This window comes from Hylaeus anthracinus, unplaced genomic scaffold (assembly GCF_026225885.1).
Source record: "Hylaeus anthracinus isolate JK02 unplaced genomic scaffold, UHH_iyHylAnth1.0_haploid 4, whole genome shotgun sequence".
NCBI classification, from domain to species: Eukaryota; Metazoa; Arthropoda; class Insecta; order Hymenoptera; family Colletidae; genus Hylaeus; species Hylaeus anthracinus.
In genome coordinates, this window is record NW_026535289.1 from 15,477,074 (window position 1) to 15,503,935 (window position 26,862).

The following is a 26,862-nucleotide window of genomic DNA, read 5'->3' on the forward strand; positions in this document are numbered from 1 at the left end:
AGTTGCGTCGAATCGAATTAGTCAACCCCGGCATGGGATAAATTCGCGTGAACGATTCGTACGGATCGCTAGAAATTCGTTTGTGATATTCATTGAATATTCTATAACTTCGAATCGAACGGACGTTTTATCTAGGCGAAACTTTATCCAACTCGGCTCGAATCGAATTATTCGCCCTTGATATCGAATCTCACGATTTACTGAATTGTTGGAAATACTTATTGAAATTTATGGATCTCCTCAGACGAAATATATTAATCCTCTGTTATCTTTTAATCTTTGTCACGGTGTCAATGTTTACCAAAGTCGAACGTAATTGTTATGGAAGGTTATAGAGGGTTTAGGTCTTCCAGCAGCTCTGCCAACGACAGTAGTCGATACAGAACGAATACAGGAACATTTCACTTTTCGAACGCGAAAAAACATACTTAACGTATAAGAATACGAATAACTCGAGCATTGGTCTCGGGAGTTCGATAACTGTACAAACTTATTTAAAGCACGAGTTTCATTTTTTATCGATTACAGTTGGATTTTGTTTAAATTGTTTGAAGAAAAAAAGAGAAGAAAAAAACAAAGGAATGGCTGTGGAAAAAAAAAGTAATTAGACTCGCGAAGAACGTATACGTTAGATCGTCTTGTTACGTTTTACAAAGTTTGCGCTCCAACGATGTGGAATTGTGGACACAATTGGACACGTTCGTTTCTCCATATATTTGCTCGTGAAAAGGGGACGAGTGGGTAGCTCGATAGAAGAGAGAGCCGAGGACTGCTATTATTCGTGTCGTATTAAATCGAACAGTTATATTTATTCGATCTCGATTCTATGGAATATAAAAAAGAATAGAACGTGTAATGGAACCTCGGAATGGAGAAATCGATGGTACAGAAACCAACGTTAGTCCGCACAGTACATAATATTTTATTTTATTTTAAACCAGCAAGTATCTCGATCGATCGATACATTTTTTTTTTTTTTTTAACGCAATTGTCACTTTGAGGAGCGATGGATAAGTTGGAGCATTTCTTTAGGACAATAACGGTCGTATTCTTCGCGCTTCAAAATGACATTTCACAAACATTTTTTCGTGTAAAAGAACACGTGGTTCTACGTTCCGTTTGTACTCTGTCCGCTCGCGTGCGGTTTGATGCGTAGGTGGATCACGATGCGTTTCCAAACATTTTCTTTCGTGAAAGTTCAGGTAGTTGCGACACGACACAGAAAAAAAAATAATTTGGGTGTTTACCGAGTCAAGGGAACGAGCAACCGATCACCTTCGCAGCTTATTTAGTTTTTCGACGATATTCAAATTAAGCGTATTATTATTTGATTAAAGAATATACGTAACAAGGCTCGGATCTGCAAAGTTATCGTACGACTAACGAGACCCGGTTTATTAGGAGATAAATGCAAATTGATTACAGCCAACGGTGTCTCTGACTGTAGCAACGATGAAAATCATGTCTCTTTTCTATCCCATCGCAGTCTTCGTTATTACGCGAAAGCAAGCATACAGCGTATGTTTACATTCACATTTAGCAATTTCAAGATCCGATAGATACTCTCGTAACTGTCATCGAAAACGATCCAAGTCTCTTTCTATCGTAATACTCGATCGGTTAATCGTGAAACGTCCGCCGGGTGCGCGGGAAAATTTATTCGTGGCCATATATAAAATTAAGCACGTTTTAAAGACACACTAGCGGTGTCGTTCTTCGCGTTATTGAACATGATTTTCTTGATCACCGTACGGCGATGCATGGCGGCGCGATAATCGACTTCCTGCGCGCGAGTAAACGCAACGACGCAGAAGGGGTGTCTGGACCGGTCGTGTTTATCTCCGAAGACAGTAATGACCAAGTCCTCCCCACCGATGGTGCCGTTGCCGATGATTTATCCTTTAAGGTCCGGATCTACGAGTCGTCGTTTTTCATTCTTCGAAGCCCCGTTCAAAGAGCATCGATGCATTGTTTTCCCCCCGTTTCCATCGAGCCTCGATAAATGTTACGACAAAATGCTCGCCGTGATACGAGAAATCACGGTTTCGTTAACGACCTTATTCGTGGTCTCCGAGGGTCCCCTAAACTTGGATTATCAACCGAGACGTGTCAGTTGCAATGGAACGAGCCCCAAAAGGAGACCTCGAGGAGAACGAACGAACGGAATGGATGCAAAAGTAACCCCTTGCTCTCTTAAGGTTGGCTATATCGTTCAGGAACTTACAGGTGTTCCACTCCTACTGCTTCGGTATTTAAAGACATCAAACTACAAATATTAGGGGTTATGAACAATTGATGAAACAAACAGTTATCAGGCAGGGAATTTATTTCTGCACTCAATTACGATTCAGCATGCACAGAAATTTGTGTTTATTTCGTTTGGCTCGCATTTTCTACTCGCGTGGGACACCAGAGTTCCAAAGGTGACCACGAGCGAGTCTCGAGGTCGAACTGACGTGTCGAGCGAGCATTCTGAATGCGTTATGCGTTGTTCGTTGGTTGTTTCCGGTTTGCGAGAAGAAGGGATACGCCGCAAAAATCGCGTCTTTTTCGTCCATCATGTTTTTTCATCCTTGAACATTTAGCCTTCTTTCGTTGAAAATAATCTCTCCATTCGTGTCGTTCCTTTTCTCACGGGATAAACGTAGATTCGAAACTTTAGCCATTTGTCCCATTAATTCGAGTAAAAGCTGGCAACGTTACCGTCCAATTTTCCTAGTATTATACTCTGATATACGCGTACACACATCCGTACCGCAACATTTTATGACCGTTAAAGGTAGAAAGGTCTGTTGGAATTTTACGTTGTACATTTTTTTTTTTTCTTTCAGCCACTTTGCTTTCAATCGCGAATATTTCTCGAGATTGTCGCGCTATCGCGTGCTTTCGGAATATAGACTTCTTTATTGCTTCGAAGAAAAAAGAAAAGAATAAAAAAATAAATACTCGATGCAGCTGCGCGTACAAAAGCGTCGATAAATGGTAGTTTCGTTGCTTGTGGGGTTGATATATCTGTGTCTGTGTCGATACGGGACTTTTATTCTTTTCAAGCGTCTCAAGGTGACTAGGATTCAGCCAGACTGTTACGAATATTTTGAAAACCGACAGCGAAAACATAAAACCAAAGTCGTATAAGCGGCGTGTGAACGCTGTACGTTTTACCTATTCTCGTCTTCGTCATTTATGGAGAAGTGACGTAACGCTGCATCGCGTGCCAACCATGTCTATTCCTCGAAACGTTGTTCGACATTTTTGACATTGATTTTTCAATATTGAACAAAAATTGAAATTGAAGTCCTCGAAATTTGAAGGTTGCGAGCGTTTACCGTTTGTTCGTCGGAGAGTTCTTGAACGGGTCGAGCAATAAGTTTAACGTGCTCGGTTATTGCCATAAGTAGATTAATTCGAGGACGACCTTATCGAGCATGTGAAAGAACTCGAATTCGTTTTATCGTGCAGACAATACAATCGCGAGTAGAGGACGAACGCGAATGGACGGAAAAGCGGTTAAGATCTCGGATGACCCTGGACGCGAGTGCCTAAAATGGTTCTTACTCCATATTCTTATTAATTCACGAACGCGTGGTATTTAAACGTTTGCGAGTCAGGTTTAAGTAAAGCGCAATCTCTCGGATGATCCTGTTTGATTTCTTGCAATATTCGTGTCGAGCAAACAATTTCAAATGTTTGGCGAAGCTTGCACACGCTCCGACGGATTATGCGCGCGGAATTATGTAACGCGTACAGCACAACGTGATGAATGTCCACTGGCTAATTCCATTAAGATACAGATCCAAGGTTCTGGAAATACCGGTAAAAAGGAGCCGACACGTCGAGCCTCGTATCGACTATACAACCCTGATCTGCTTTGTCCCCAACAAACATTTCGTATCAAAGCCATCTATTAATGTTTCGGGACCTCTTCGGAATTTAGAATCAAACGTACGTAGCGACTTGGACGTTATTATCGCTCGCTGGAATTTATCGCGCAAACGCGTTAGTTTCAATTGATTATGCACGAATGCGCGCCGAGTTGCAAGCTTAATGGACGAAACGCTGCCAATGAGCGAATATCACCGCTCGCAGTTGCCGCGCATTGGTCATGCCGTCTTCTGGGGAACGATAAATAATCGTTGCATACATGCATAACACGGTCGGTCGCGCACAATTCCCAGAAGTGTCCCGTACTGTTCATTCATACTTTCTTCCGTTGTCGAGGGTTTATTCCAAAGCGGAGGTTATCGCATTGCTGGAATTAATTACAATCGTTTTCTGAATCTTGAAACGTTCATTCGCTACCAGGCGAATGTATAACGATGAAAATTCTTAACAGTCAAAGATTCAACGTAAGATCGTTTCGCGTTGCAACGGAGAATCACTGTTTTCCTTCGGAATCACGCGTCCAAATCGAGGAAAACAAACAAACACCGTCTTTTCGGCCGCTAGATTGCAAACGTATTTTTGCAAGCAGCGTGAAGTAACGGTGCGAAAAGGTTCGACACGATTTTACGATATTATACAACGAAGACGGTTCGCGTCGTATTATTCGCACGATAAATAGCCCGTTACCGTTAGCGTGGATCGCGGGCGCGATCATCAAATTATATCAGCCCTGAAATATTCACGTGAAATTGATCGTTTCGGATACCGAGACCTGCCGAAAGATTCTTCCTTTGTTTCTGCGTTCGAGTCATTGTACGCGCAACCATTGATAAGATTTTAACCGATTCTTTCTCATAAATATGCTGTAGTTAAACTTTAATTTCCGACGGACAGTGTACGTCCAGCAGTTAAACGTTAAACCTGCAACATCCTCATTGGGAACTGTTGCATTTGCATAATGTACATGTACAGTATCGCAACCGCTTTCCGACACTCGACATCCACCCGTTTATGGTTGTGCGTACCTTCTAGATTTCCATTGTGTCACGACCAAACTTTTCGGCCAACCTAATAAATCGCTACGATCATTGGACTGTAAAACAGCATCGAAAGTAGATTGTTTGTAAGGCTCCGATACTCGTGCTTCGAAGCGACATTTGCTACATAACGATAGTATTATAGGATTAAATCACACTTGAAAAATGTTGATAACAGGTATGTGAGTTTAGAGTCGCGCATCGTAGAGTCGGAGTTAAATAACAATGCTTAATTCCTGGACCAGCGTCTCCTACCGGTTCTCTCCGTCCTCAGCCGTGACCGTTAGAGAGACATTTACTCAAAAGATTCCAGTACCTCAAGATTCGAGCCAAGAAAAACCCGACTCGCCAAATCGAATCGAGTACTCGATCGTTCAAGCGATAGTTCAAGTCAGTGTTACTCAACCTTTGGCGCGCTCTGATGAAAAGGGAGGCGTATCGTAAAAACTACCCGAATGTTATTCGGCGACGACCTTTGATTCGGTCGAGATAGAGCGCGATGTCCTCTGAACTTGAACTTATCGTTAGTTAGAATCCTTTCTCTCGCAATTAACGACGCTTGCGACGCTGACGGTCCCTCGTGCGGAAGTGGCAGGTTCTACGCGTTTGTCGGTTTTATTGGACCTTCCGGTGTGCGTGCCGCGCTCAAGTTACTTACTTGGGCGTTAACTTAACATCAGGGTGACTATCTGGTTAACGCCAGTTCGTTCTGTCGTTTCTCGTAGGCTCTTTCCCACATTTATAAACGACGCCTGATGTTTTCGCGTGTGCAACTCAATTTTTTGTTTTTGTTTTGTTTGCCTGTAGAAGAGCTGCCGTAGGACGTAGCTCTCGATTCCTTCGAGCCCTCGAACGTGCTTATTTCGATAGCCGTGTTAGCAAGCCGAAGGCTCTCGTATCATTCAGTTTACTATTTGTAAACCGTATTCTCCGTTTCAAGTTGAACTAGGTCGTGGAAAAGACGTGTTCATCAGGACCAGGAGAATCGAATCTTGCACGGTCCGTCGAGCAAGAGATTAGGTGAACGTTGACGATCACTGGCTGAGTTTGTCACCGAAACGTGGGAACCAGCCAAGTGTTCAACTCGAAACGATTTAGTAGTCGAGAGAGGCGAGTGCATGCAGCCGCATAGTTTATTTCGAATAACGAATAAAACGTAACGGACACATTTCGAAGATTTATTCGTAAATAAGGATTCGAGTTTTATTCAACGTTGCTGACGTATTCACTTCGAACGAATGACTCATTCGAACTTTATCTTTGTCTATATGGTTTTTAAATGCATTTGTTGCGAGTTTAAAGAACATAACGCAAACGATAAGGGAGCGTATTTAGTGTTCTCTTCCGTCGGTTTATTAGAAACGGTTGGAAAATAATTGCAAGAGAAATGTTACAGAAGAAAATGAAGTTTAATTATTTGGTAAATATTACGCAATCTTAATTACGCATCCGTATTATTAGTTATAGAAACATAAAGTGCAAGTTTCACTCGGATCCTCGAAGGATAACGATACAACAATTATATCAAGGAGGAAGTATTTTCCATTGTGAAATCGATTGTGCGATGACGTTTGCGTGCTTCGAGAGACGCCAACGTTGCGAAACGACATCTCGAAGACGCATAATTTTCATCGATCCACGGTTGCTCCAACACCTGAACTTTTACAGAAAGAAAAAAGTAGCTCGATAAGACCTCTCGACGCAAACGCGACGTTGGCCATTCTTGTGTCGACTTTTAGAAAAAAAGATGATCCAATCTTGAACTGATTGACACACGTTGTATAAATAGAGATTGTCGTCACGCGTTTAACAAAAATACATATAGCAGCTTGGACGTATGGTAATGAGTTGATCTCGAGGAGGCTGTTCAACGAATGCTGCTCTTACGAAAGTTGTCTGTTTACGTTAGGTTATATTATTGTTTCTCAGTCTACATTGAAAATCATTTTTTTTTTTACCATAATGTACCATAGGTTTCTTTGGACAATGGTCACTTTTATCGAGCTAACACATCGTTCCGATCTGTAACATTCTTTGAACTTGATAGGCACACCAAATTTACTAGCTTCGACCGAGTTATTTTTAAATGAATAGCGAAAATTAACTTGTCATCCCTTTACACCCGGTTTTTGGCACCGCTACTCCCATTTCAGTGGACGGCGAGCACGCAAACTAGCGACGCCACAGGTAGACGCGACCACGGCTGGCGTCTCCTTTTGCGTCACCATTTTCTGATATTTTTTCATGGAAATTTTACAAGATATCCTTTAAAGTATATATTTTCACGCGTCGAAATTGAAACTTTCCACGGTACGTAGTTTAGGTATTGAAAGCTCTGGCGCACAGAGGGCGTTGTTTCAACGTGGTTCGTTTCATTGTGACAACTCTCGCTACGCAGTTATATTTCAAAATAGCACGTGTCGCTTCGTTTTAGATGAACCACGTTCAAGGTGCAGATCATGGGATGACGTAGGACCGACTAAAATGGAAACTGTCGGGCAAACGCACAGACAGCACCCTTCCTTGGAGGCGACCAGGTCCAACACCTCGACACAATCGGGCAGAAGCGAAGATTCCTGGTGCTCGGCGTCGGATCATGACCTCTCCTCGGACGACGAGAGCGAGAAGAGTAATATCAGTATTAAGTAAGCATGCACCGTGTTTCGAGTCTAAGACTTAGGTCTAGCTCGGTGTAAGCATTATTGTTAATCCGTTTGCAGAAGTAATTGCCAATTGAGGAACACGTTGCACAAGGCCAGGACGCTCTGCGACAAGTGGAGGTCGCAGAATATGCGAATGAGCAATGCGGACCCATTGGATTCCCCCGGAAATCATGGAAGACTGTCGAGATGGTTCAGCATCCGACGAGGGTCAACGCAACAGTACGACGTGGACTCCTCGGACACGGTGTCTCTCACGAGCCCGATCAAGACGCCTCAGATGCCTCAGCTATGCGAAGTAATTGCGTTAGAGCTTTGAAACTAGTACTTTTCGAACCAAACACAACTATAATACTGAAAATATACCGGTATAATATCGAGCGTTGAACATTTTAGTAAATCCTAAACCTGTTTCAGATCGAAGAGGAGAACAGCGCGATGGTGCAGTTCCAATGTATGCAGCAACGCAGGCAAACCCCACCAGCTCTTCCACCGACACCTCCGAATTTAACCCCTCAGCAGTTGAAACGTCGACACATAGTAGCCGCTATAGTACACTCAGAGAACGGTTACGTGTCGACGTTGCAGAGGCTAGTGAACGTACGTGTACATCGACTTGCAAATGCCGTTCACCAAAGCGTTTCGGGGAATCTCGTGTTTTTCAGTTAAAAATACACCTTCCGTTTCAGGATTACAAGAAACCTTTGGAGGAATCCTCGCCACCTATACTGAGTCAGGCGAAAATAGCGACGTTGTTTCATAGATTGCCAGAGATTTTACAATGCCATACGTTATTCAGAATCGCGCTAGCGGAATGCGTGCGCTCGTGGGACAAAGACGAGAAGCTCGGAGATGTGTTCGTCGCCAGCTTCAGCAAAGCTATCGTTCTCGATATTTACAGCGGGTTTATAAATAATTTTTCGGTTGCCATGGATTTGGCCAAACAGGAGTCAAAGAGAAAGACTGCGCTCGCTGATTTTTTCAAGGTAGACTAATGTTTTCCTTTATTAAAAATTTGCGTATCCAGTTGCGCATAATGTTCCTTGTAAGTATACTTCACGGACAATAGAGTTCTACCCAGCAATTACCGTTATGCTTCAGGTTAAACAAATAAGCGCGCACGACAGATTGTCCTTCTTCGGATTGATGGTAAAACCCGTACAGAGGTTTCCGCAGTTTATCTTATTTTTACAAGTAAGTATAATACCGCCGCTTGTGTATCGATGTTTGCCCTTCGCTGATCGCATCGAATGACGTAAGATTTGTGCCTAGGACTTATTGAAGCATACGCCGCAAGGACATCACGATAGAATGTCGTTACAATTAGCGCTGACCCAATTGGAGAGTTTGGCGGAAATGTTGAACGAGAGGAAACGCGAGGCGGAACAGTTCCAAGCGTTCAAAGAAATGTTACGACACGTGTCCGGGAAATTATCTCATCGTCCACTTTCGTCCTCGTCCAGGTATCTTATTCGGGAAGATAACGTGACACAGTTGGTAAGTGTACATTTTTTTTTTGGAAAGCCTGGAAACAGTGCCCAAGGGTTTTCGCACACTCTTAGTATACGTCATCGTTCATTCTTATAGGAATTTAATCAAAATGGAATGATAACGAAGTCGAAAAGGAGAAGATTACTATTGTTGAACGATCTCGTTGTTTGTGTTTCGGTAACACCAAGATCCGCGGAGGATTTCAACGGTAGCGAGAGACTTACTTTAAAATGGACGTATCCTGTGTCAGACATCGAGGTACAATTATTTCAGATCAGCTAAGAGTATTTGATATCGAGTGCATCGCTTTGTACAATGGAATACGTTATTAGATGCATCGGCATAATGTTTCAGATTCAGGATACGAGTACCTCGCCAACGCTGAGCCGTTTGTTGACTGCTGGTCTGAACAAAGGCGGTAGCTTGAAGTCTGATAAAAGCGGAGAATGTGGACAAGCGGGCGCGGACAATCTCTGCGTAGAAATGAACGATCTTATGCACGATTACGAGGTGATGTCTAGGATAAGCGATTTAGTTGCGCAATTGAAGGGTAAATACGAGGTAAGCGTTCTAGCAATCGAGCGATTACTCGTAATTAGGGTACACTCTGTTAATCTACGTATTTATTTAAAAGGGGATGACGCTCGAGAAGACTAAGCAAATTTTACAATCCATACAACTGTCGATACAACAAAAAGACGAAGACATGGTTTGGGCGGACAGCTGCTGCTTACAATTGGTAACGAAGCAAGGTCAAATGTACACGTTCCAAACCGAGAATCCACTGGTGAAGAAAGACTGGATAACCGAGCTTAGGCTAGCACAACTGGCTTTGGATCCGAATAATTCTCCTTCTTGGGAAGTACCTGAACAGGAACAAAGACCATCCACCAAGATGCCGCTTTTCGTCAGTTCGCAACAGGTGTACCATTCGCAACATCAGACAGAAGTAAGATATTCGATGTTATAAAATATCTCATTAGTTAAATAGTAGCGCGAAAGAAACGCTCTTCAGTACGAATCTTCCTCAGGTACGTTGCGGTTGTTACTACACAACGCAAAATCCACGGCCCACCAGACGTCGCGGGAGAAGTCAAAGTTACTTATGGATATGCACAGGAGATGGTATATCCAGCCACGTAACAGTATTCGGTCAGTCGACGGTAGCTTCCGCGACCTCCCTAAAGCAGATCACAGCATTCGATCTGGTAGAAACCAGAGTGGGTGCTATAGAGTTCGTAAAGGGTGCCACCACCGATCCGTTATCGCTGGCGGGTGACGTTGTGTGGATGGGCACGGATTCCCGCAAGATCATCGTCTACGCAGCCTCCGAGCCCGAGAAACAGGAAGAGCTGGGCAACTATTCCGTGTCAGGTCCCGTAATACAAATCAAATATCACTGCGATAACGTCTTCGTCGCCTTGGGCGTTGGTTTGCTCCTCCTCTTCAGAAGGCAATTGGACGGCACTTGGAATCTCAGGGATCCATTCGTGATAACCTTGGGCAGCGAACCGGTATCCTGTCTTATGCCTATCAACGCCTCCGTTTACGCAGCTTGTGGAAAGAAAGTTTGGGTACTTAACGCGGTAACCGGCGACGTGACGAAAAGTTTCAGCGCGCAACACGAGCACGTAGGCAGCGTGAAGCTCATGGCTCATTCGGGAGTCGGTCTCTGGGTCGCGCTGAAGAATTCTAGCACCGTCTGTTTGTACCACACGGAAACGTTCAAGCACCTGCAAGATATCAACATAGCGTCGAACGTACTGAGAGTGACAAGGTCGAGCAACGCTTCCAATTCTTGCGGTGATAACCTGAACAACAATCAAACCACTGTCACGGTGACGGCCCTACTGGCGTGCAAAGGTCTCCTCTGGGTAGGTACCAACGTGGGAATCAGTCTGACGATTCCTCTTCCGCGATTAGAAGGAGTTCCGATCATCAGTGGCCGCGTCAATATCTCCTATCACGCTCACTTCGGTCCCATTACCTTCCTGCTAGCTATTCAAAACCCTAAGAACTCGATGAATTGTCAGACCGACGAGATCAACGACGAAGACAGCGTGCAACTGAGGACGAAGGAAACCGAGAATAGGAGCAGTAGGGATCGGGCGAGTTTAGACTCGTCGATGACGAGCAATATCGTAAAGCTGAAGCAGCAGCTTGCAGGTAGCCCCGTGATGTTGAGACGGAAACGAAGCAAGGAATACGAGTACAGGGGTTCGAAGACTCTTCCACGGGGACTGGGTTCGGGTGGTGGATTCTTATCCAGCTCCATGTCCGGCTCACAAAGCTCGGGAGAGAATTGCGATGTGTACGGGCTGTATGGGGAGCTAATGTACGTGAAGGATTACGAGAACGAGAACAGCTCGGGCATCGATCCCATTTACTACGAATCCCTGAGGAGAAGCGACCCAGAACTGGCAGCCATACCAAATAAAGTTAGTACCTTAGACCGTAGACTGAAGATGAAAATCACCAGACCAAGATCTCTGGATCTGTCGAATTGGTCGGTGGACTCGCATGCCAGTTCGCTGTATACGTCGTCAGGCTCCGAAGAGAATCTGTCGTTGAAGACTGGAAAATTGTCGCGAAACAGTAGCACGGCCAGTCGAAACGGCCCGTACGACACTACCACGCCTAATAGTAGCATAGTGCAGTCGGTGCCCGAAACTATACCACCGTCCAACAGTCTGAAACCTAACGGTAAGAAAATAAACAAGACGCTACAACAGGTGGAACAACCGAAACGAACTGTTCTGACGCTGATGGGTGGACGTGGTTACATTAATTGGAGGCAACTGAACGCGCAGTCCGCCACCGACAAGGCCTCAAAATCGGGCTACACGTTCAAAGATCCAAACAGCAACGACGCCCATATCGTGCTGTGGGAAATGAAGTTATGATACTCAGTCATGCTAGGCCTATCGTTACGCCTACGTTGGTATGGGTAGAAATGTTAATACCTTCGGGCCGGTTACGATAACGTTCTCGTAGTATCGGCGAATAGGACCAAAAAAAAAAAAAGAGAGAAAAAGAAAGAAAAAACTACTGTCGAACTGATATCTCTGTAAGTAATAAGAATAGCAGTGGGATTGATATCGTATCGATGCTGTCGATACGAGATAATAATGAATTTTGTATCAAATCATTTGATACAACGCGTGTTTAGTATTGACTTTTGATACCGATACTTCTATAACGAATCTGCTACAGTCTTAACGTGAGTAATCCATATACACGTGTATATCCACTGGAGAGTGTTTGCATTCGCTACAGTTACGTTCCAAGTGTAATAAATTCATATCGATAGTTCAACATTGGACATGTTTTAGTAACGATTGACAATTATAATTAATATAGTTAATCATTAGCTGACGTGTACGGTTGACAAGTGAATTGTCTCGTCCCTAAATATGGTCGGTCGTTTTCGACGATTGAAGTAATCGTTAGTTGTCGCAAGCCGCGTAAAAACCAAAATATCTTGATATCTTTGGATATCGAATTGCTTAAATATTGTCGTTGCGTCGATGCGTATCAGTCTCATCGCTAAATAAGGATTCGTTAATTAATTAGCACGGTTTTAAGTCAGTCGCAGGTGTCCGTTGGTAAATGTTTTGAGATCAGGTTGAAATGAGGTTCATCTACGCGACAGTCCTTATCATTAGCAATGCAAAGATCTAGCTCTTGCATAGCTCTCTGAAAACAAACGTTTTTGTATTTGATAAACACGCTTCCATCCCGTAGGAAAGATCATATGTTTTGTTGTAGACTGCGTTTACCGTGTACGCTCGTACACGCTTTACCAGTGATTCTTAACCATCATAGAGAGATTCACCAAGAAATCTGATGAATTTCCATTTCTTATACTTTTTAAATTATTACAATTTCGTATGATTAAAAACAGTACCATGGGCTCCGAAAAATTAAGTCTACTTTCAAAGCAGCGATGATTTACCATTGCTGTTTTAAATTTACCACAAGTTTAATAGTGGTTAAGAAGAACTGTGTTGTGCAATCGTGATTCGGACACGGTTCTTTCTGTGCAAGTTTAGTATAGAAAAATTAGAGTTGATCGCCTGGGTATCTAGAATCACATATGATTAGAAAAGTAACACACAGAGTTAGTAAGTGTTTTGATTTGATGAAAAATTGATGTGCAAGTATACGCGTTGTTGAAGGTAACGTTAACATTCGAACGTGTATTTTAATAAATATTGTTATTATTGAGGTTACACGCTAAAATAATTTAAATCAGTTATATTTAATAGTTCAATTATGGAACGGAATGTATGAAATTCAAGATGATATTCAGAGCGAAACAACAAGGAATGGAAATGCAGTGAATACCGCTGATTCAAATTCCAAGTTTAGTTACGTGGTTTTATGTGAGTCTACTTCGTCTTCAAAATTTGACGAAAATGTACTGAAATCAGAAACTTCGGACCACAAGAGGTTAAAGACTCCCCTTTACATGGGGAAACAAACACAACGCACAGAGCAGCGCCCGTGTGATTTATATTCATTCGTATACGTAGGTCATGACTTAGGCATATACAAAGAATCTCTGACAATATATCAAACATTACTTTTTTAAATTTTTTCTTGCTTCGATATAAATGAGAAAAGAATTAAAAAATAAAAAAAAAATAATAATAACGCTTTTCAAGCGCTTATTGAGAGAGTAAATTCACACTGGACACGTTTGGTTTTTGTCATAGACAAAATGAGGGAAAAAGTTCAAATACAATTATTGAAGTTTAGTTTCGATATGTTCTTTATAGGAATTACTTTACCGATTGATTGATAAAAGTTCGTCAAGCGTTTAATAGCATTTTTCGAGGGTGCGCAAGATATATTTTATATCTTTTATAAGCGTTAGCACGTTCGACATTTTTGATATATTAAAACGTAGGAAATGATTGAGAAATGAATTAAAAGACACGACTTTTATTGGCAATTCGAACAAATTCGATATATCCCTTCGCTTTTCTAAAGGAATGATACTAAATTTGTTTGAATCACCAGTTGGAATCGTGACGTTTCATTTTTTATGTATATTTTACTACGAAACGCGATAGGGGATCACCGAGAGAAAAAGTAAGTCTTTGTTCTCTATTTTGTGATAGATCGAACGGGAACAGAGATGGGGTTAGTAGGAGGAAAAGAAAGTTTATATCAGTTACCCAGTGAGAGAAGTATATCGGTAGTTTTGTCGCAAATGTGCTGTTAAGTTTTCCGCTGTCGGCATGGACGAAAGAAAGTCTGCGTGTACATAAAAATTTTTTCCGAGGAAATTAATTTTTATATCGAATTGAGAATCCTGGATAGATTTATATTTTGTACACTAACTTTTTTCTTTTCGTTTAGGTTTATATAAATATATACATATGTAATCTTATTTTGTATTTATACGGATGATACACACATGGAACAATTATTCAGCGATAGTTTGTTTACACGTGTGTACGTACAACGTACAGGTCAAGCACGTGCATATATATATTTATGTATGTATACACACACGCGCGAATCCGAAAATTTTGTTACGTTAGCGGTCAGAAAGGCTCTTCAGTACGACAATTTTTCACTATTTGTATGGCTACGTTGCTGAATATTAATAATTATTTAAAAGCGAATATGAGATTGTTTAACTCCTCTACCTTTTTTCGCATATACCGAAGGACTGGTGTTCCTTCGCTTAGGTTACTTTGATAGCAATTGTAATTCCTGAATCCTGTTGAGACTGTCTACAAAATTATTTTTCAAATTCTTTACGCTTCTTAAGCGCTCATATAAAGAATTACATTTATTGAATTATACAGTGCAAATGATGTGATAAAGTAAATAATCGTGAAAATCCAAATAGGGTATTTATAGAAGTTTCGTGTTGCCAAACATGCTACACAACACGTTAGTTTTTCGATATATATTTATTCTTTGTACAATATTACGATATGTTTACATTGTAATATGGCGCATAAATAATTTTCGTTCACATAATTCTATCGATATAGCTTTGTAACATTTCTGACAAGGAAAACAAATTTACAATTTCTTTGCTCTATATCTTTCATGACACCTACTACGATATGCATGGATAAGTACAATATGTGTACTATACAATATGAAATGTTGATAAGTATCGAGTAAAACCATGTTGTTCTACTTTGTTTGGGATACTATATGTGAATCTATTACATACAATGAACTCTCTCTATACTGCGAATATTTTCATTGTAAATAATCGTAGAAACTTTCCTTTTACCTATTCAAGATGGTAATGTCTTATTATAATGTACAAATTAGGAAATAGCTATCATAAAGACAGCTCTCTAAACAAACGTGTTTCTCCATCGTGTTCTCCGAGATCTCTAATTTCAATGTTACATTGACCAATGCCCATTTCGTAAAAAAAAAAAAGCATGGAAGTAATTTAAACAAAATATACTCGCAACATTACACGTAAAAAGTTACTCGTGTTTATCAAATTCTTCTAATACAATCCATGATGATTAAACGAGCAGTATGCTTCATCAGTTGTCCAAACGAATATCATTTTTGTTTTCCTCGGTAAATAAAATATACCGCTAAATATATTTTCTTCTTAACGCACACGACAGAGAAGTCATATTTTTGTTTAAGACTGCATAGATGTAACAAATAACTGTAACATTTTTTACTCTGGCATGGTGCTCTATTAATTCTACGTTATATTTAAACTCGCTTAATTACACAATCACCTTATCAGTTTGCTTGCGGAACGTACGTATATATTCGGTGATGATAGAGTAGAAAATGATGAATCGTTATCTACATTGCAATTCTAATGCAGAGATACGAGCTTATAACGAGTAGTACTTAATAGATCAACACAGTGGTTGTAAGTTGGAAATTTCTTCATCCACAAAAATGAAGAATTAAAACGCGGATTTTGTTGCGTCAGCAGTTTATAATTTCAAGAATCATAGGCTTGTTGCTTATGTCCTGAAATTTTCATCGACTTGTTTTCAACAAGAATCGCTGAACGTTTTAACCACTTATTAATTTCATTGCCTTTTCTTTGAAAGAACAGCAAAGTGGACGTACACGAGTAGAATGCGACTCGTATCGTGCTCAACTTGCAACAAAGATTAGCATAATTTTACTCGGTGAAACAACGATCATTCTCAGACAAATTCTATTCGCTGTCAAATATAATTTCATTTCAATAATTCAAATCCTAATTTCTATTCAACGAGAAGGCAAGTAGTATTCTGCCCATCTCCGATTTGCAATCATTCGAATCCTTCTTTTGTCGATGCATACGCTTGACTGTATTATAAACTTCTTAATTAACGTTAACGTTTGTTTCATCTTTTTAAACATATTCTTTCAACATTCGGTTACATTTGGTCTTACGCAATACTCTATTTCAATAATAGCACATATCAAAATCGAAAGGCGCAAATCGACAGTGTCCGGCAAAAAAGTAAATGCACTGTAAATTCTTAATTTTAAAGTTCTCTCTCCTCCCCCACTTTGGAAAGCATGATTGATTTGCCGCGTTACGCGAAGTGCATGTATGGAGTTTTGTTACCTTCAGACACTCTCTTTCGGAGTGTCGCGACAATTGCATGTGTTAGTCATTCTATTACATGTATTTATAAAATACCTATATATACATATACGTACACGTATGTAATGCAGATAACATAATAGATAAATACCTGCCCGAGCTGCCTCTATTCCCATCGCACACTTAAATATTTGGTGCTGTGTTTTAAACTTAAAGTGTACTCGACTTATAGGGAAGTTAAGAAACTTCACCCTATAGAAAATGGGTAAAAATGATAAACGTTCGTTCGATTCAAATGAACACGAAGAAAAAGAAACGGTTACCGAACAAGAGTTACTATGAAATATATAATACTGCTAGAATTTGTATCTTTGTCCAGCTACATTCGATGGAATCTTCAATATCATTCTTAATTAATCGTAATATTGAAAATATCATCGGCAACATCATAACGCGTACATATGTCAGCTCTCACATTGCATACATGTCTTTGTTAAATGGCAATAATTTCGTAGGATTACTGTCGATATAATCACACATACTAATTCTTTTCTTTCTGTGGAAAAAAAAAAAGGAACAAAACAAAAGCGAGAAATACTTGAAAACATTAGACAACTTGAAATCGCGAAACTTCATACCAACTTTGCGTATACTTTAATTTGTACAATTGCTTTTGAACTATTCACTTACGCGTCAGCGAAGAAGACAAAAAATGTTAAGAGTTTCAGTCGTTTGGAACTGCCTTGGGGGGAAAAAGAAAGAGTTGCTGCTATTACTAATGTAATGCGTGAAATAAATATCTCGTGTAAATGAACACTTAAACATCTTAATCCTTTACACTATGAGATGTACAGGAGAGACAACAAAAGTTGATCTCCTCTAAAACTAAATGAAATCATGTTTCATTGGTTTTGGAAGAATTACAGAAGAAACATTTTTGTTCTCATTCACTTTCTTTCGTGCACCTTTTGCAATTAAAATATTCGTAATCGGGAAACAATCGCAATAAAAATTTATCGGAGGTAGCATTTACATAATTTTTAATGCGCTAAAAATGCATTTGTATTTCCATAAGGAATAAAGGAAGACTTTTGGATAAATACGAATACGAAAATAATAAATTTGATTCAATATACAAATTAACGATCAGGTCGTTCGTTTACAATGCACGTGCACAAACTGGTATTGTTTCGTATAATTTTATGGTTTTTCGAGAATAATGATTTTATCTCTAAAAATCTGTTAGTCGATTAATATTATTGTTATTCGCAACAATCGACGCGGCGTGTGCCCAAGCATGCAATTTTTAAAAATATTTATATTTTTCGCACTCGAGATTACTTTTACTCAAATTTTTTTTTGTAGTTTCTCATTCATTATAGTTATGTGCGTGTATGCAATCACATGTTATGTTACTTACAACAATTTTAGGCCAAGATTTATTGCAGGATACGTGGAAGTATAAGTTGTAAACATTATTTTCTCATAATATTATACCAAAAATACTGGTGAATGCTACAATAATATAAATCATTTGATTAAAGCAAGTATCACTTTCAGTAATAGTAATAAAAAAAAAAATAAAAAAAAAAACACTAAATGAAAGCGAACAATAAATTACTAACATCTAATATATATATACATATATATGTAGAGAGAGATGTGTGTGTGTGTGTGTGTGTGTGTGTATGTACATACTACATATAGAAAATATACTAAAATGTAATAAATAATAACTAATTGAAAGTTGCACGTCGTATGCAAAAACAAGGATAAGAATCAATTATTTATTTGATCTTGACTAACGAGAGGCAGTGTTCTTGTCTTACTAATCATATTAATTCATCGAATTTCTCAGCTATTCACAGTTGAAATATTTGTTCCAGTTTCGAAAATGAAAAAGCATGGAATAGTGTTAAGTACTCAAGTATTATGTGCTGTGTAAGAAAACCAAAACTCATATTTAAAGCTAACTAAACACAATAATAAATTGTTAATTTAGGCATAGCGAAAGTTACCGTGAAGTCATAAACATTAGCAAATCGAAAAGTTTCTTGCCATTATGTCCCGAGTCACACGGTAATGGTAAATGCGACAGTTGTGTCAATTGATTTTTCGTTTTTACAGATAAGTAACGCAGCATCGTTGTTACCATTGTAATGGTATCAAAAGTTGATTAGTAAATTTAAAAAATAATGTAAATATACTATATAAAAAATATTTGTTGTATAATACACGTAAAACATAATACTATAGTAAACTTAAAATAGCAATGGTCCCGAAATTGTTGATATGAGAAAATTGGAAATTGGTAACCAATGAGCGAACTCAATCGAATCTCAGTCAAGTTGCAAACCCTTTTTCGTCAAATGTCCAACGACGGATTGTTTAGATGTTTGTACATCCCCTATATCGAAGTAATAGTTATAGAAGTCCGATACATGCTGGTGTAACAAGTAGACTACATATAAAAAACCATTCACTCTTATACGTGTGTACGTCTTTTTTTCCATGAATGTATCAAAACGTGAGGACAGAAAAAGAAGAAATTAATCACCTAGAGAACAACGTCGGGCAGGGAGCAATGCCACTAGGCTAATTGCGTTCCACTTCGTCCACCATGATGTCCCATGCCGATCATAGAACCTCCGCTACCGATATCGTCGCGTACGATCTTTCTTTCTTTGTAATAAATTTCCTCGCTCTCTTTGTCGCATAACAACAACACAGCTCCACCAAACAAGAAAATAGCTGCACCCCATCCAACTCCGTATGCCCAACCGAATTCCCATGTTGCTCGATTTCCTGTAAAATATATTACATTTAAACTTTCGTACATATATTCATTTATTCACGCCAGTATTTATCGTAGAGTTGCGACTTACCAAGATTGAGTTCCGTGGCAAAACACACTGGATATATCACTAAAGCTATTAGAAGCGATACCACTGAAATACGATAAAATAAATGCATAGCGTAAACAAGAAATGTCAGTCGATATTAATATGTATACATTGTCTGAAATCGTCATACTTACATGCGAATCCCATACAGAAGACAGCAAATCTATAATACTTGTGCTTGTCACGATTATCTTGTGACCTCAAACCAAGCCCTGTGAGAATTGTTGCAGCGATGTCTGTTAATAAACAAACTACGCACAGAGCGGCAGCTGCTTTTATGTAAGCTGTAAAAGCAAATAAAATAAATGTTAACAACTTTCTTGCATTTGGATACGAGAACTTTATTAGATATAAATATTTGTCGTACCAACGTCTCTGGCTTGATAACATCCTGCTGGATCTGGTATGTTAAATGGCAGTGGTGTGGGCGCGCTCTCTTCGATGCAATGCGCGAACAGACCTTGTCTCCATCCCAATGCCATTAACCAATCGGTAGATGCCAAGCCCATTATCATTAACAGTATCACTATTACCCCGCATATAAATGCAATCACCTGTAATCGATAGAAAAATAATATTTATACAATGAAAACAATCAACAAAGACTGTACTATAGCCATAAAAATTGGTCGGAAGCAAGAGTAATTTCCAAAGGAATTTGAGTGTACCTGTGCAATTTCGGTATCACCCATGTGATCCTCTGCAACTGTGTACATGATCATTGTAGATCTACAATTATACTTTCAGGACAGCCCAAACTGAACAGAATCAGGGAACTCTGCTTTTAATTAACCCTTTGCACTCGAAAGGCAACTCTCGGTTGCTACTAGGTTTTACACAGTAACTTGAGCAGCAACCAAGAAATGACAATCTTTGTTTTAATGTCAGATTCGATGTCTTAGACCCGAGATTAAATTCTTAAATACAGATTCTTTCAAAAAGAGTGAAATGATAGAAATAAGTGTTTTATGATCTTTATTGCTTGAAATGCCTTATAATTCTATAAAAATGAATATCTATAACAGAAACAATTTGATCCAAGAACAATTTGATTTTATACTGTCGCAAAACAAGGTTACTTGTAAAAAGAAAAAAATGCAAAACAGTGTATTAAAAATTTTTGTTTTTTTTTCTGATATAGAGGGTACGGAAAATATTAAAATATAATAATTGTCGACATTAATTCGCAAATAGAGTAGCTTTCTATTAACCGTAGGAAGTTCGTCGGATACTTGCAAAATCGTCTAAACATGTTAGTTCGCCGTACCAAAAATGTCGTTGAGCGCAAAGGGTTAAAATCGTTTCGAGCTTTTTTCACACTCTCTTCGGCCGCCTCGAGCACCATTTACGGGACATCGTACACTGTTCCGCGGAACACCCTCGGTAGACAACAGGGAAGCATTTAAAGAATGGTTCAGAGGACGCGAAACTTTCACGAGCGAGTGACACCTCCAAAGTAAACACAGATCAATCGCATTTTCGTCAAATTCGTTGAACAAACTTTTTCATTACATCGTGCCTCGAGTAGTGACACACGCGTTACATAGTTGCTAGCGACTTTTTGTTTAGCATTCGACGAAACTGTTCAAAGATTGTTCGTTTAGCGAGGTCAACCAGGGACAGAGTCTGTCCGAGGTTGAGGGAGTAATTGGGTTCCAGGGAGGCTGCGCCCATTAAAGGTCGTGGCGCAGTGCGCGTACGCGGTAGAGGGTGCAGATGAAACCTGAGACGTGCGCGTACTGTTTATAAAAGTATTTTTTAATATCATCGTGACCGAAGTTTAGCTTGTGCCCAATTACAATATCGATATTTTAACTTTTATTCGTTTTAACGGTTTAACCTTTGGGAGTCCAAGTTTTCAAAGTATCAACAGACTGAAAAGATTGGCTTTTTCTTGCAAACAGAAATGACGTCGGTTGTAATGTTACGTCAATGTATTTATTTGTCGAGTTCTAATCACCTAATTTGGATCACGATTTGCACAAAAAAATACTGTGTAAAATTTAAAAGCATTTCGTTTTATTGCTTGCAATACTTTTTAAAGCGAAAATCACGTCACTTTTCATCTTGTTACTTGTAAGGTACACAAAACATGGAATTTTACTTATGCATTTGGATCTAATGCTTTTGTGATCAGAAATGATTATAGGCATAAATCGATAATCAAAAGTTGAAGCTCACCTTCAGTGGCCTGGTAATAGTGATTGTTTCAATGGTGGTTGTTTGTTGCATTCTTGCTTAACTGTAATAAAAACAGAACAAATTCATAACATAAAAATAAAGAAAAAATGAAGGTATTAATAGAAAATAAATATACGGCTAATGTAACCAAACAAAAGAAAAGATTATTTGCAAAGGATAAAAATATACGAGAAACATATTGATAATGAGTGCTGCAATAAAAGGTCATCGAGGTGACTCATAAATCCTGCTAATTATGTTTATTCTATATACGTCACACGAGTCATAGAAATTTCATCTTTTTTTGTTGCATGATATTACACTGTAATTGAAATTAATATTGAAGAATCGATAAATATCGTTTATCAATCACACAAAGTATATAAAATAGTTGTTACATTGATTTTTTATGGCTGATAAGTGTTCTACTACAGAACTATACACCTTTTTTTCTATTATTCCTAACTGTTGTAACACACAATGAAGACTTAGCAATTATCAAGTAAACAATAATACATACGTACGTTACAAATTACAAACTTAATTGGGAAACACCTGGGTTAAATTACGAAAATTTTATTCCATGTGCTGACAAACAAGAGGATTAGTCACGCCCAATACAGCTTATCTCAAACTATACAAAGTGTATTCTAGTTTTTCTCCAACGAGAATAGAATGTCGAATGTGGAAAATACCAGTTTTCATCTTAGCAATTACTTTGAACGAAACAGTACACTTACAACAATAGATATATTCACTTTAGAACGCTATCAATCCGCAAACGCATCAAGCATTAAATTGGAAGAACGCTACTCGAGAATTTTGACAGATAGAAAATAGACCACGCGTGAACCCTATACGAGTTCAGAGTATATAAACACTAACAAGATTCAATATCGAGGGTTATGTCACTGGAAATGTCAACAACAGGTTTCAATAATATGTTCCCTATATGTTGCGTATGCTTGGCACGCATACAACGAGAAAATGCAAATTGCCTCGATGAATAATGGCTCGTAAAGCTTGTATAGGACAAACGTTCCTATTGGCTCCCGATACGACGAGATTTCTAACCTTGACACTGATTGGCATAGCACGCGTTTACTAGACTGACGAATAGAACTCTACGCTCGGCGTACACTTGACTATGTGTGACCAATAGAAACGAATAGAAATAGTTATCTTAGCATTGCCCATCAATTTGCCCTCTTTCTAGGTAAGCTAGGTGTGGCTACGGGTGGCTAAGGGCGCGTTCCAATATTGCTATAGTTCAGTGGCGCCATCGGTGGGAAAATGGCCAAGTTTGTAGCCAAACTAGTTTGCACTGTTCCCACTAGATGGCGACTGCGACAGAAACGGGCGCCATCTAAGGTAAAAAGTGAGAACTACTTCTCGACAAACTTGGGTGTTTTCCCACTAGATGGCGACTGCAACATTCAATTCGTTTACTGCTAGATGGCAGTAGCTTACTATTTCACTGTAATAGTTGATTTTGGTAATCTCTGGTTGTTGCAAAAATATATCACCTTTAAACATCGAATCTACTATAAATAAAATTTGGCATTATGTTCTTAACGAATATATTACTTAAAAAAGCTAAGAGCAAGTGAGTATATCTAATTTTACGTATAATTTAGTTTTACACGCGAGTACAGGTTAGCTCGTATCGAGTAAAATGTTCAACACTCCTTCGTTACTCGATTAATTACATCGCGTACCGTATGTCCATAAATAAAATGTTAAATTTAAAAAATTATTATACGAATTGATGTCACCGGTACACCAGCAATTATTTCAAATGTAAGCCTAACTATTGAATATTGTGTTTTGTGTTTATAGAAGCCTTTTAGTGCTGATAGAAAGCGTAGCAAGTGGACACAAGTATGTAGTACCTAGGGAACGAATACTTGATAAATTGGAAATAGTTAAATTCGATCCCTATGGTAAGTTGCAATGATGTATACGCCATGTACAAGAGTTTTATCCATTTATTTTCATAAAGTAAAACAAATACATCGTAGAACATAGATCTAGTACAATTGCTAAAGCTGAAAGCTATGTACATAAGTCGTCCTCATGGACCATCGTAAAATTCAGACACTTGTAAAGTGCATTTGCATAGAAACTCATTTATCCGATACATTTCATATTTTCAGTTCAAGATCGAGTGCTGTACCGGGAAATCAAGAAAATTCACAGTATCTACTAGACAACAATAATTTGCAATCTCTGAATACCAGTCCATCGAGTGTACATATTTCATACAATAAAGATTTTATAAATAATAAGTAAAACAATAATACTAATTGCAAGTAGAAAATGTTTAGGGGGTATTTAGATTGGAGGAATGGAAAATCGACGATCGTGCGAGAAACAATGGAAATCTCATAGTAAATGGTTTTGAATACAGCGATATGATCGTCTTGCACGGGTGGTGGGTCTAGTTGTATGTATCGAAAGGAACGAGAGGGTCCGAGAAAGAGAAACGGAGGACTTGGAAATCGAGATTGGGGTAGGTTCCCTTTGATCTTTAACAAGGAACGCAAAGTTGTATTATTTCCACCTGGATTTCAAACGGTTTGAAATCCACGAGGCGTGAAACGCGACTCTATTCTCCTTCTCTTACCCTCTTTCGCCAACCCCTTCCACGCGCGGTTCTCTCTCGGCCTGCTCTTTCTCGCTCTTCACTCGTTTTCGGCGGTGCGGGAGCAACTCGGGCGTCGTTTACCGATGTTACCAATTCAATTTCTTCTGCAGGATCATTGTCGTGGACAGAAAGGGAGTTAACAGACGCGGAAAGAGGGTTCCCCTCTCCGAATCGTTTCTATCTTTCGCGATTGTGCGCGTGACAGTTCTCGACGTCTACACTTCTCGCGTTTCTTCGTTCTTCCTCTCGAGGAAAAATTTGTTTTGCCTTCACGGCGCGACAAATGGTCCGTTTTGCTTACCCGAGTCGAGCGTATTCTCCTCGACGCGACAAACAAAATTGGGTTACCTAACTCGTCGAGTGAGCAAAATTAATCGTACGACGGGTCGAGAATGTAAAATTGCGAAACAAACGGACCCTAGACGGAGAAGGTTTATTATCGTCGGTACAACGAATTTCGAAGCAACGCGCAACAGCGAAATTGTTAAAACGTCCGTTGTTTATTTACGGTTGACTCGACGAAGCAGCCGGTAAAGGAGGAAACAGTACGCAACGAATGAGAAAGGCGGAACGATATGGTGTATCGTGAAAAAGAGGGAGGAAGAACGAGCGAAGTAAAACAGAAACTAAAGGAAAGAGCGAGGGAGAGAGAAAGGCGCAGGCGAAGGCTCGTCTCACTCGTCTGGGCCTTGGCGCGTTTCAGTTGCCTCGCGTTCGAGGGCGTTTTTCGCCTGTGAGTTGTTCTTTGCTTATTACAGTGTGTGCACTGGGCTTGAGCTCGACTAAAGTGGTTTTGCTGCTAATTAACTGCGTTATTTTTACAACTCTCTTGCTCTCCCATCCACCTCCCGCGTTTCCTCTCGGCCTCCCACGTCCCTTTCCCTCTTTCCATACCCCCGCGGCTGTTCCCTCACATTTGCAATGGGGTTCGATAATTCTGCGGTCGCAACGCCCTCTCACTTCCTCTTTCTCTGCTCCGCGTTCGTTGTATACACGCGTTTTATGCGTGCCTTCCGCAAACTCGTATTTTTACCGCATACATCGGAAACCAGTAATAGGATCTAGTTCGATACCGAGGTAGCGTACATCGAACGCACAACAAGCACGGCTAGGCTGTGCTATCCACCTCTTTGCGACAAACAACAATTTCACGTTTCAACTCTTTTTGTTCTTTTTTTCGAACAATCGAGGGAAAACAAACAAACAAGGTAACGTAGGAAAACGGTACATCTTTGAATTAGATTATTTAAAAAAAATTACTTGAACACACCTGTATTATTCGTGAAAAGATTGTTCGTAACCATGTATTAGCGCGAACAGTAAAACGTTTTTAATGTTTACGTTCTCCGGGCAGGTTTGCGGAGTTGCACGAGCGTAAACATAAAATAGAAATAAACCGTGCACGAGGATATTTCGAAAAAATGCTTCTTCTCTGGGGCTCTTTTTTTTTTGCTTGAACTTGCTGCCTTTATACTTGCACGTGGGGTTAATTTTACGAGCATATATTCTCTGTGTATTTTTTGAGAGCGCGTTTGTAGAAAATTTAACGAGGCGAATATCGGTAGGTTTTTAAGCATGCCGTTTGAAATGGTTTTCAAACGCAAAGTTACTCGACCGTTATTTCATCATGTTATCGAAAAGCGAGTATCGTTAACTATTTAAACGAGATCAAAGGGAGAGCGATGCTCTGCGATATTCCTAAAATAGGCGACTCGACATACGAATGCCACCTTTTAACATTGCCGTGTTTCTCCGCGAGAATCAAAATCCATCGCGCCAGTGAAACGGCGCAAAGTGCTTCGACGAAACAACAATGATTTTCACGTCGAAATTCTACCCTCGAAACTATGAATTTACCAACGTCGTTGAAATAAAAACTCAGCCAAAATCGTTCCATTGAATCGCGAGCAAAAAAGAAATAAACAATACGCACCACTTGAACCAAAATAAAAGTTCTTTCATCGAGCAAATCATAAACATACGGTAGGTAATCTGTTTTATCATCGACACAATGAAAGTAGGTAAAACAGGCGGCACGCGAGACTCGAGATCGCATCGATCATAGATCGCGCGACGTGTCCGTATTAGCAGCCCATTTTATCGATAATCTTGGTTGGAAACTTGGATAATCGTCGAGCGACTATCAAAAGAACCTGAATAGGTATCGTTACATTTAATTATACGTCTAAATGCTACCGATCGAAAAACTCGATATATAGATTAAAATATACTTGAGACATACACGCTATTACCTAGTGGAAAAGACATTTGTTACATGTTCAGACGTAAACATAGAAATTCTTTGAACGCTTTTACATGAAATCACGCTTAATGGAAGACTTTATGCATGTACGTATAGAAATAACGTTAATAGCTTACCATCAGGTTTTCGAAATGGTTATTGGTTGCGGCTGTTAGGGAGGTGGTGATGATGCCGAAGGTCGTTGAATAGGTATCTCTCTGCCGGTAGTCGTAGCACCCTTCTTTTCTCCGGCACGAAAAGGCT

At 39.6% G+C, this 26,862-nt stretch overlaps 3 protein-coding genes across 11 annotated transcripts in view; 2 read left to right on the forward strand and 1 right to left on the reverse strand.

The window, feature by feature from the left end:
• The window catches only part of LOC128894854 (rho guanine nucleotide exchange factor 10), a 38,837-nt gene extending 24,131 nt beyond the window's left edge, over nt 1-14,706 (forward strand). For all 4 annotated transcript variants that reach the window (XM_054156866.1, XM_054156865.1, XM_054156868.1 and 1 more), the window contains 10 exons: nt 7,354-7,564; nt 7,640-7,877; nt 7,997-8,179; nt 8,269-8,565; nt 8,681-8,773; nt 8,852-9,076; nt 9,167-9,328; nt 9,425-9,631; nt 9,705-10,019; nt 10,102-14,706. In XM_054156866.1, coding sequence (XP_054012841.1) covers nt 7,354-7,564; nt 7,640-7,877; nt 7,997-8,179; nt 8,269-8,565; nt 8,681-8,773; nt 8,852-9,076; nt 9,167-9,328; nt 9,425-9,631; nt 9,705-10,019; nt 10,102-11,973 — 3,803 coding nt within the window. In that variant the 3' untranslated portion in view covers nt 11,974-14,706. The remainder of the gene's footprint in view (nt 1-7,353; nt 7,565-7,639; nt 7,878-7,996; nt 8,180-8,268; nt 8,566-8,680; nt 8,774-8,851; nt 9,077-9,166; nt 9,329-9,424; nt 9,632-9,704; nt 10,020-10,101) is intronic.
• Nucleotides 14,707-17,651: 2,945 nt separating this feature from the next.
• Nucleotides 17,652-23,017, reverse strand: LOC128894857 (transmembrane protein 47). 6 transcript variants are annotated; one of them, XM_054156876.1, is made up of 7 exons: nt 21,710-21,737; nt 20,197-20,286; nt 19,896-20,082; nt 19,663-19,812; nt 19,511-19,573; nt 19,183-19,430; nt 17,652-18,140 (listed from the first exon to the last, which is right to left on the reverse strand). In XM_054156876.1, exons 2-6 carry the CDS (start codon nt 20,248-20,250, stop codon nt 19,216-19,218), a joined length of 669 nt encoding a protein of 222 aa, XP_054012851.1. In that variant the 5' UTR covers nt 20,251-20,286; nt 21,710-21,737; the 3' UTR covers nt 17,652-18,140; nt 19,183-19,215. The 6 variants fall into 6 exon arrangements, with proteins under 6 accessions (XP_054012851.1, XP_054012850.1, XP_054012854.1 ...); XM_054156875.1 differs by having other exon boundaries at nt 17,652-19,032; nt 21,710-21,733; XM_054156879.1 differs by lacking the exon at nt 20,197-20,286 and adding an exon at nt 22,784-23,017 and having other exon boundaries at nt 17,652-19,430; nt 21,710-21,770.
• A 161-nt stretch (nt 23,018-23,178) lies between these two features.
• Nucleotides 23,179-23,994, forward strand: LOC128894859 (39S ribosomal protein L33, mitochondrial). The gene is made up of 3 exons (XM_054156880.1): nt 23,179-23,315; nt 23,549-23,652; nt 23,866-23,994. The coding sequence occupies exons 1-3, from the start codon at nt 23,275-23,277 to the stop codon at nt 23,916-23,918; spliced, it is 198 nt and encodes a 65-aa protein (XP_054012855.1). The 5' UTR covers nt 23,179-23,274; the 3' UTR covers nt 23,919-23,994.
• The last annotated feature ends 2,868 nt before the right edge of the window (nt 23,995-26,862 follow it).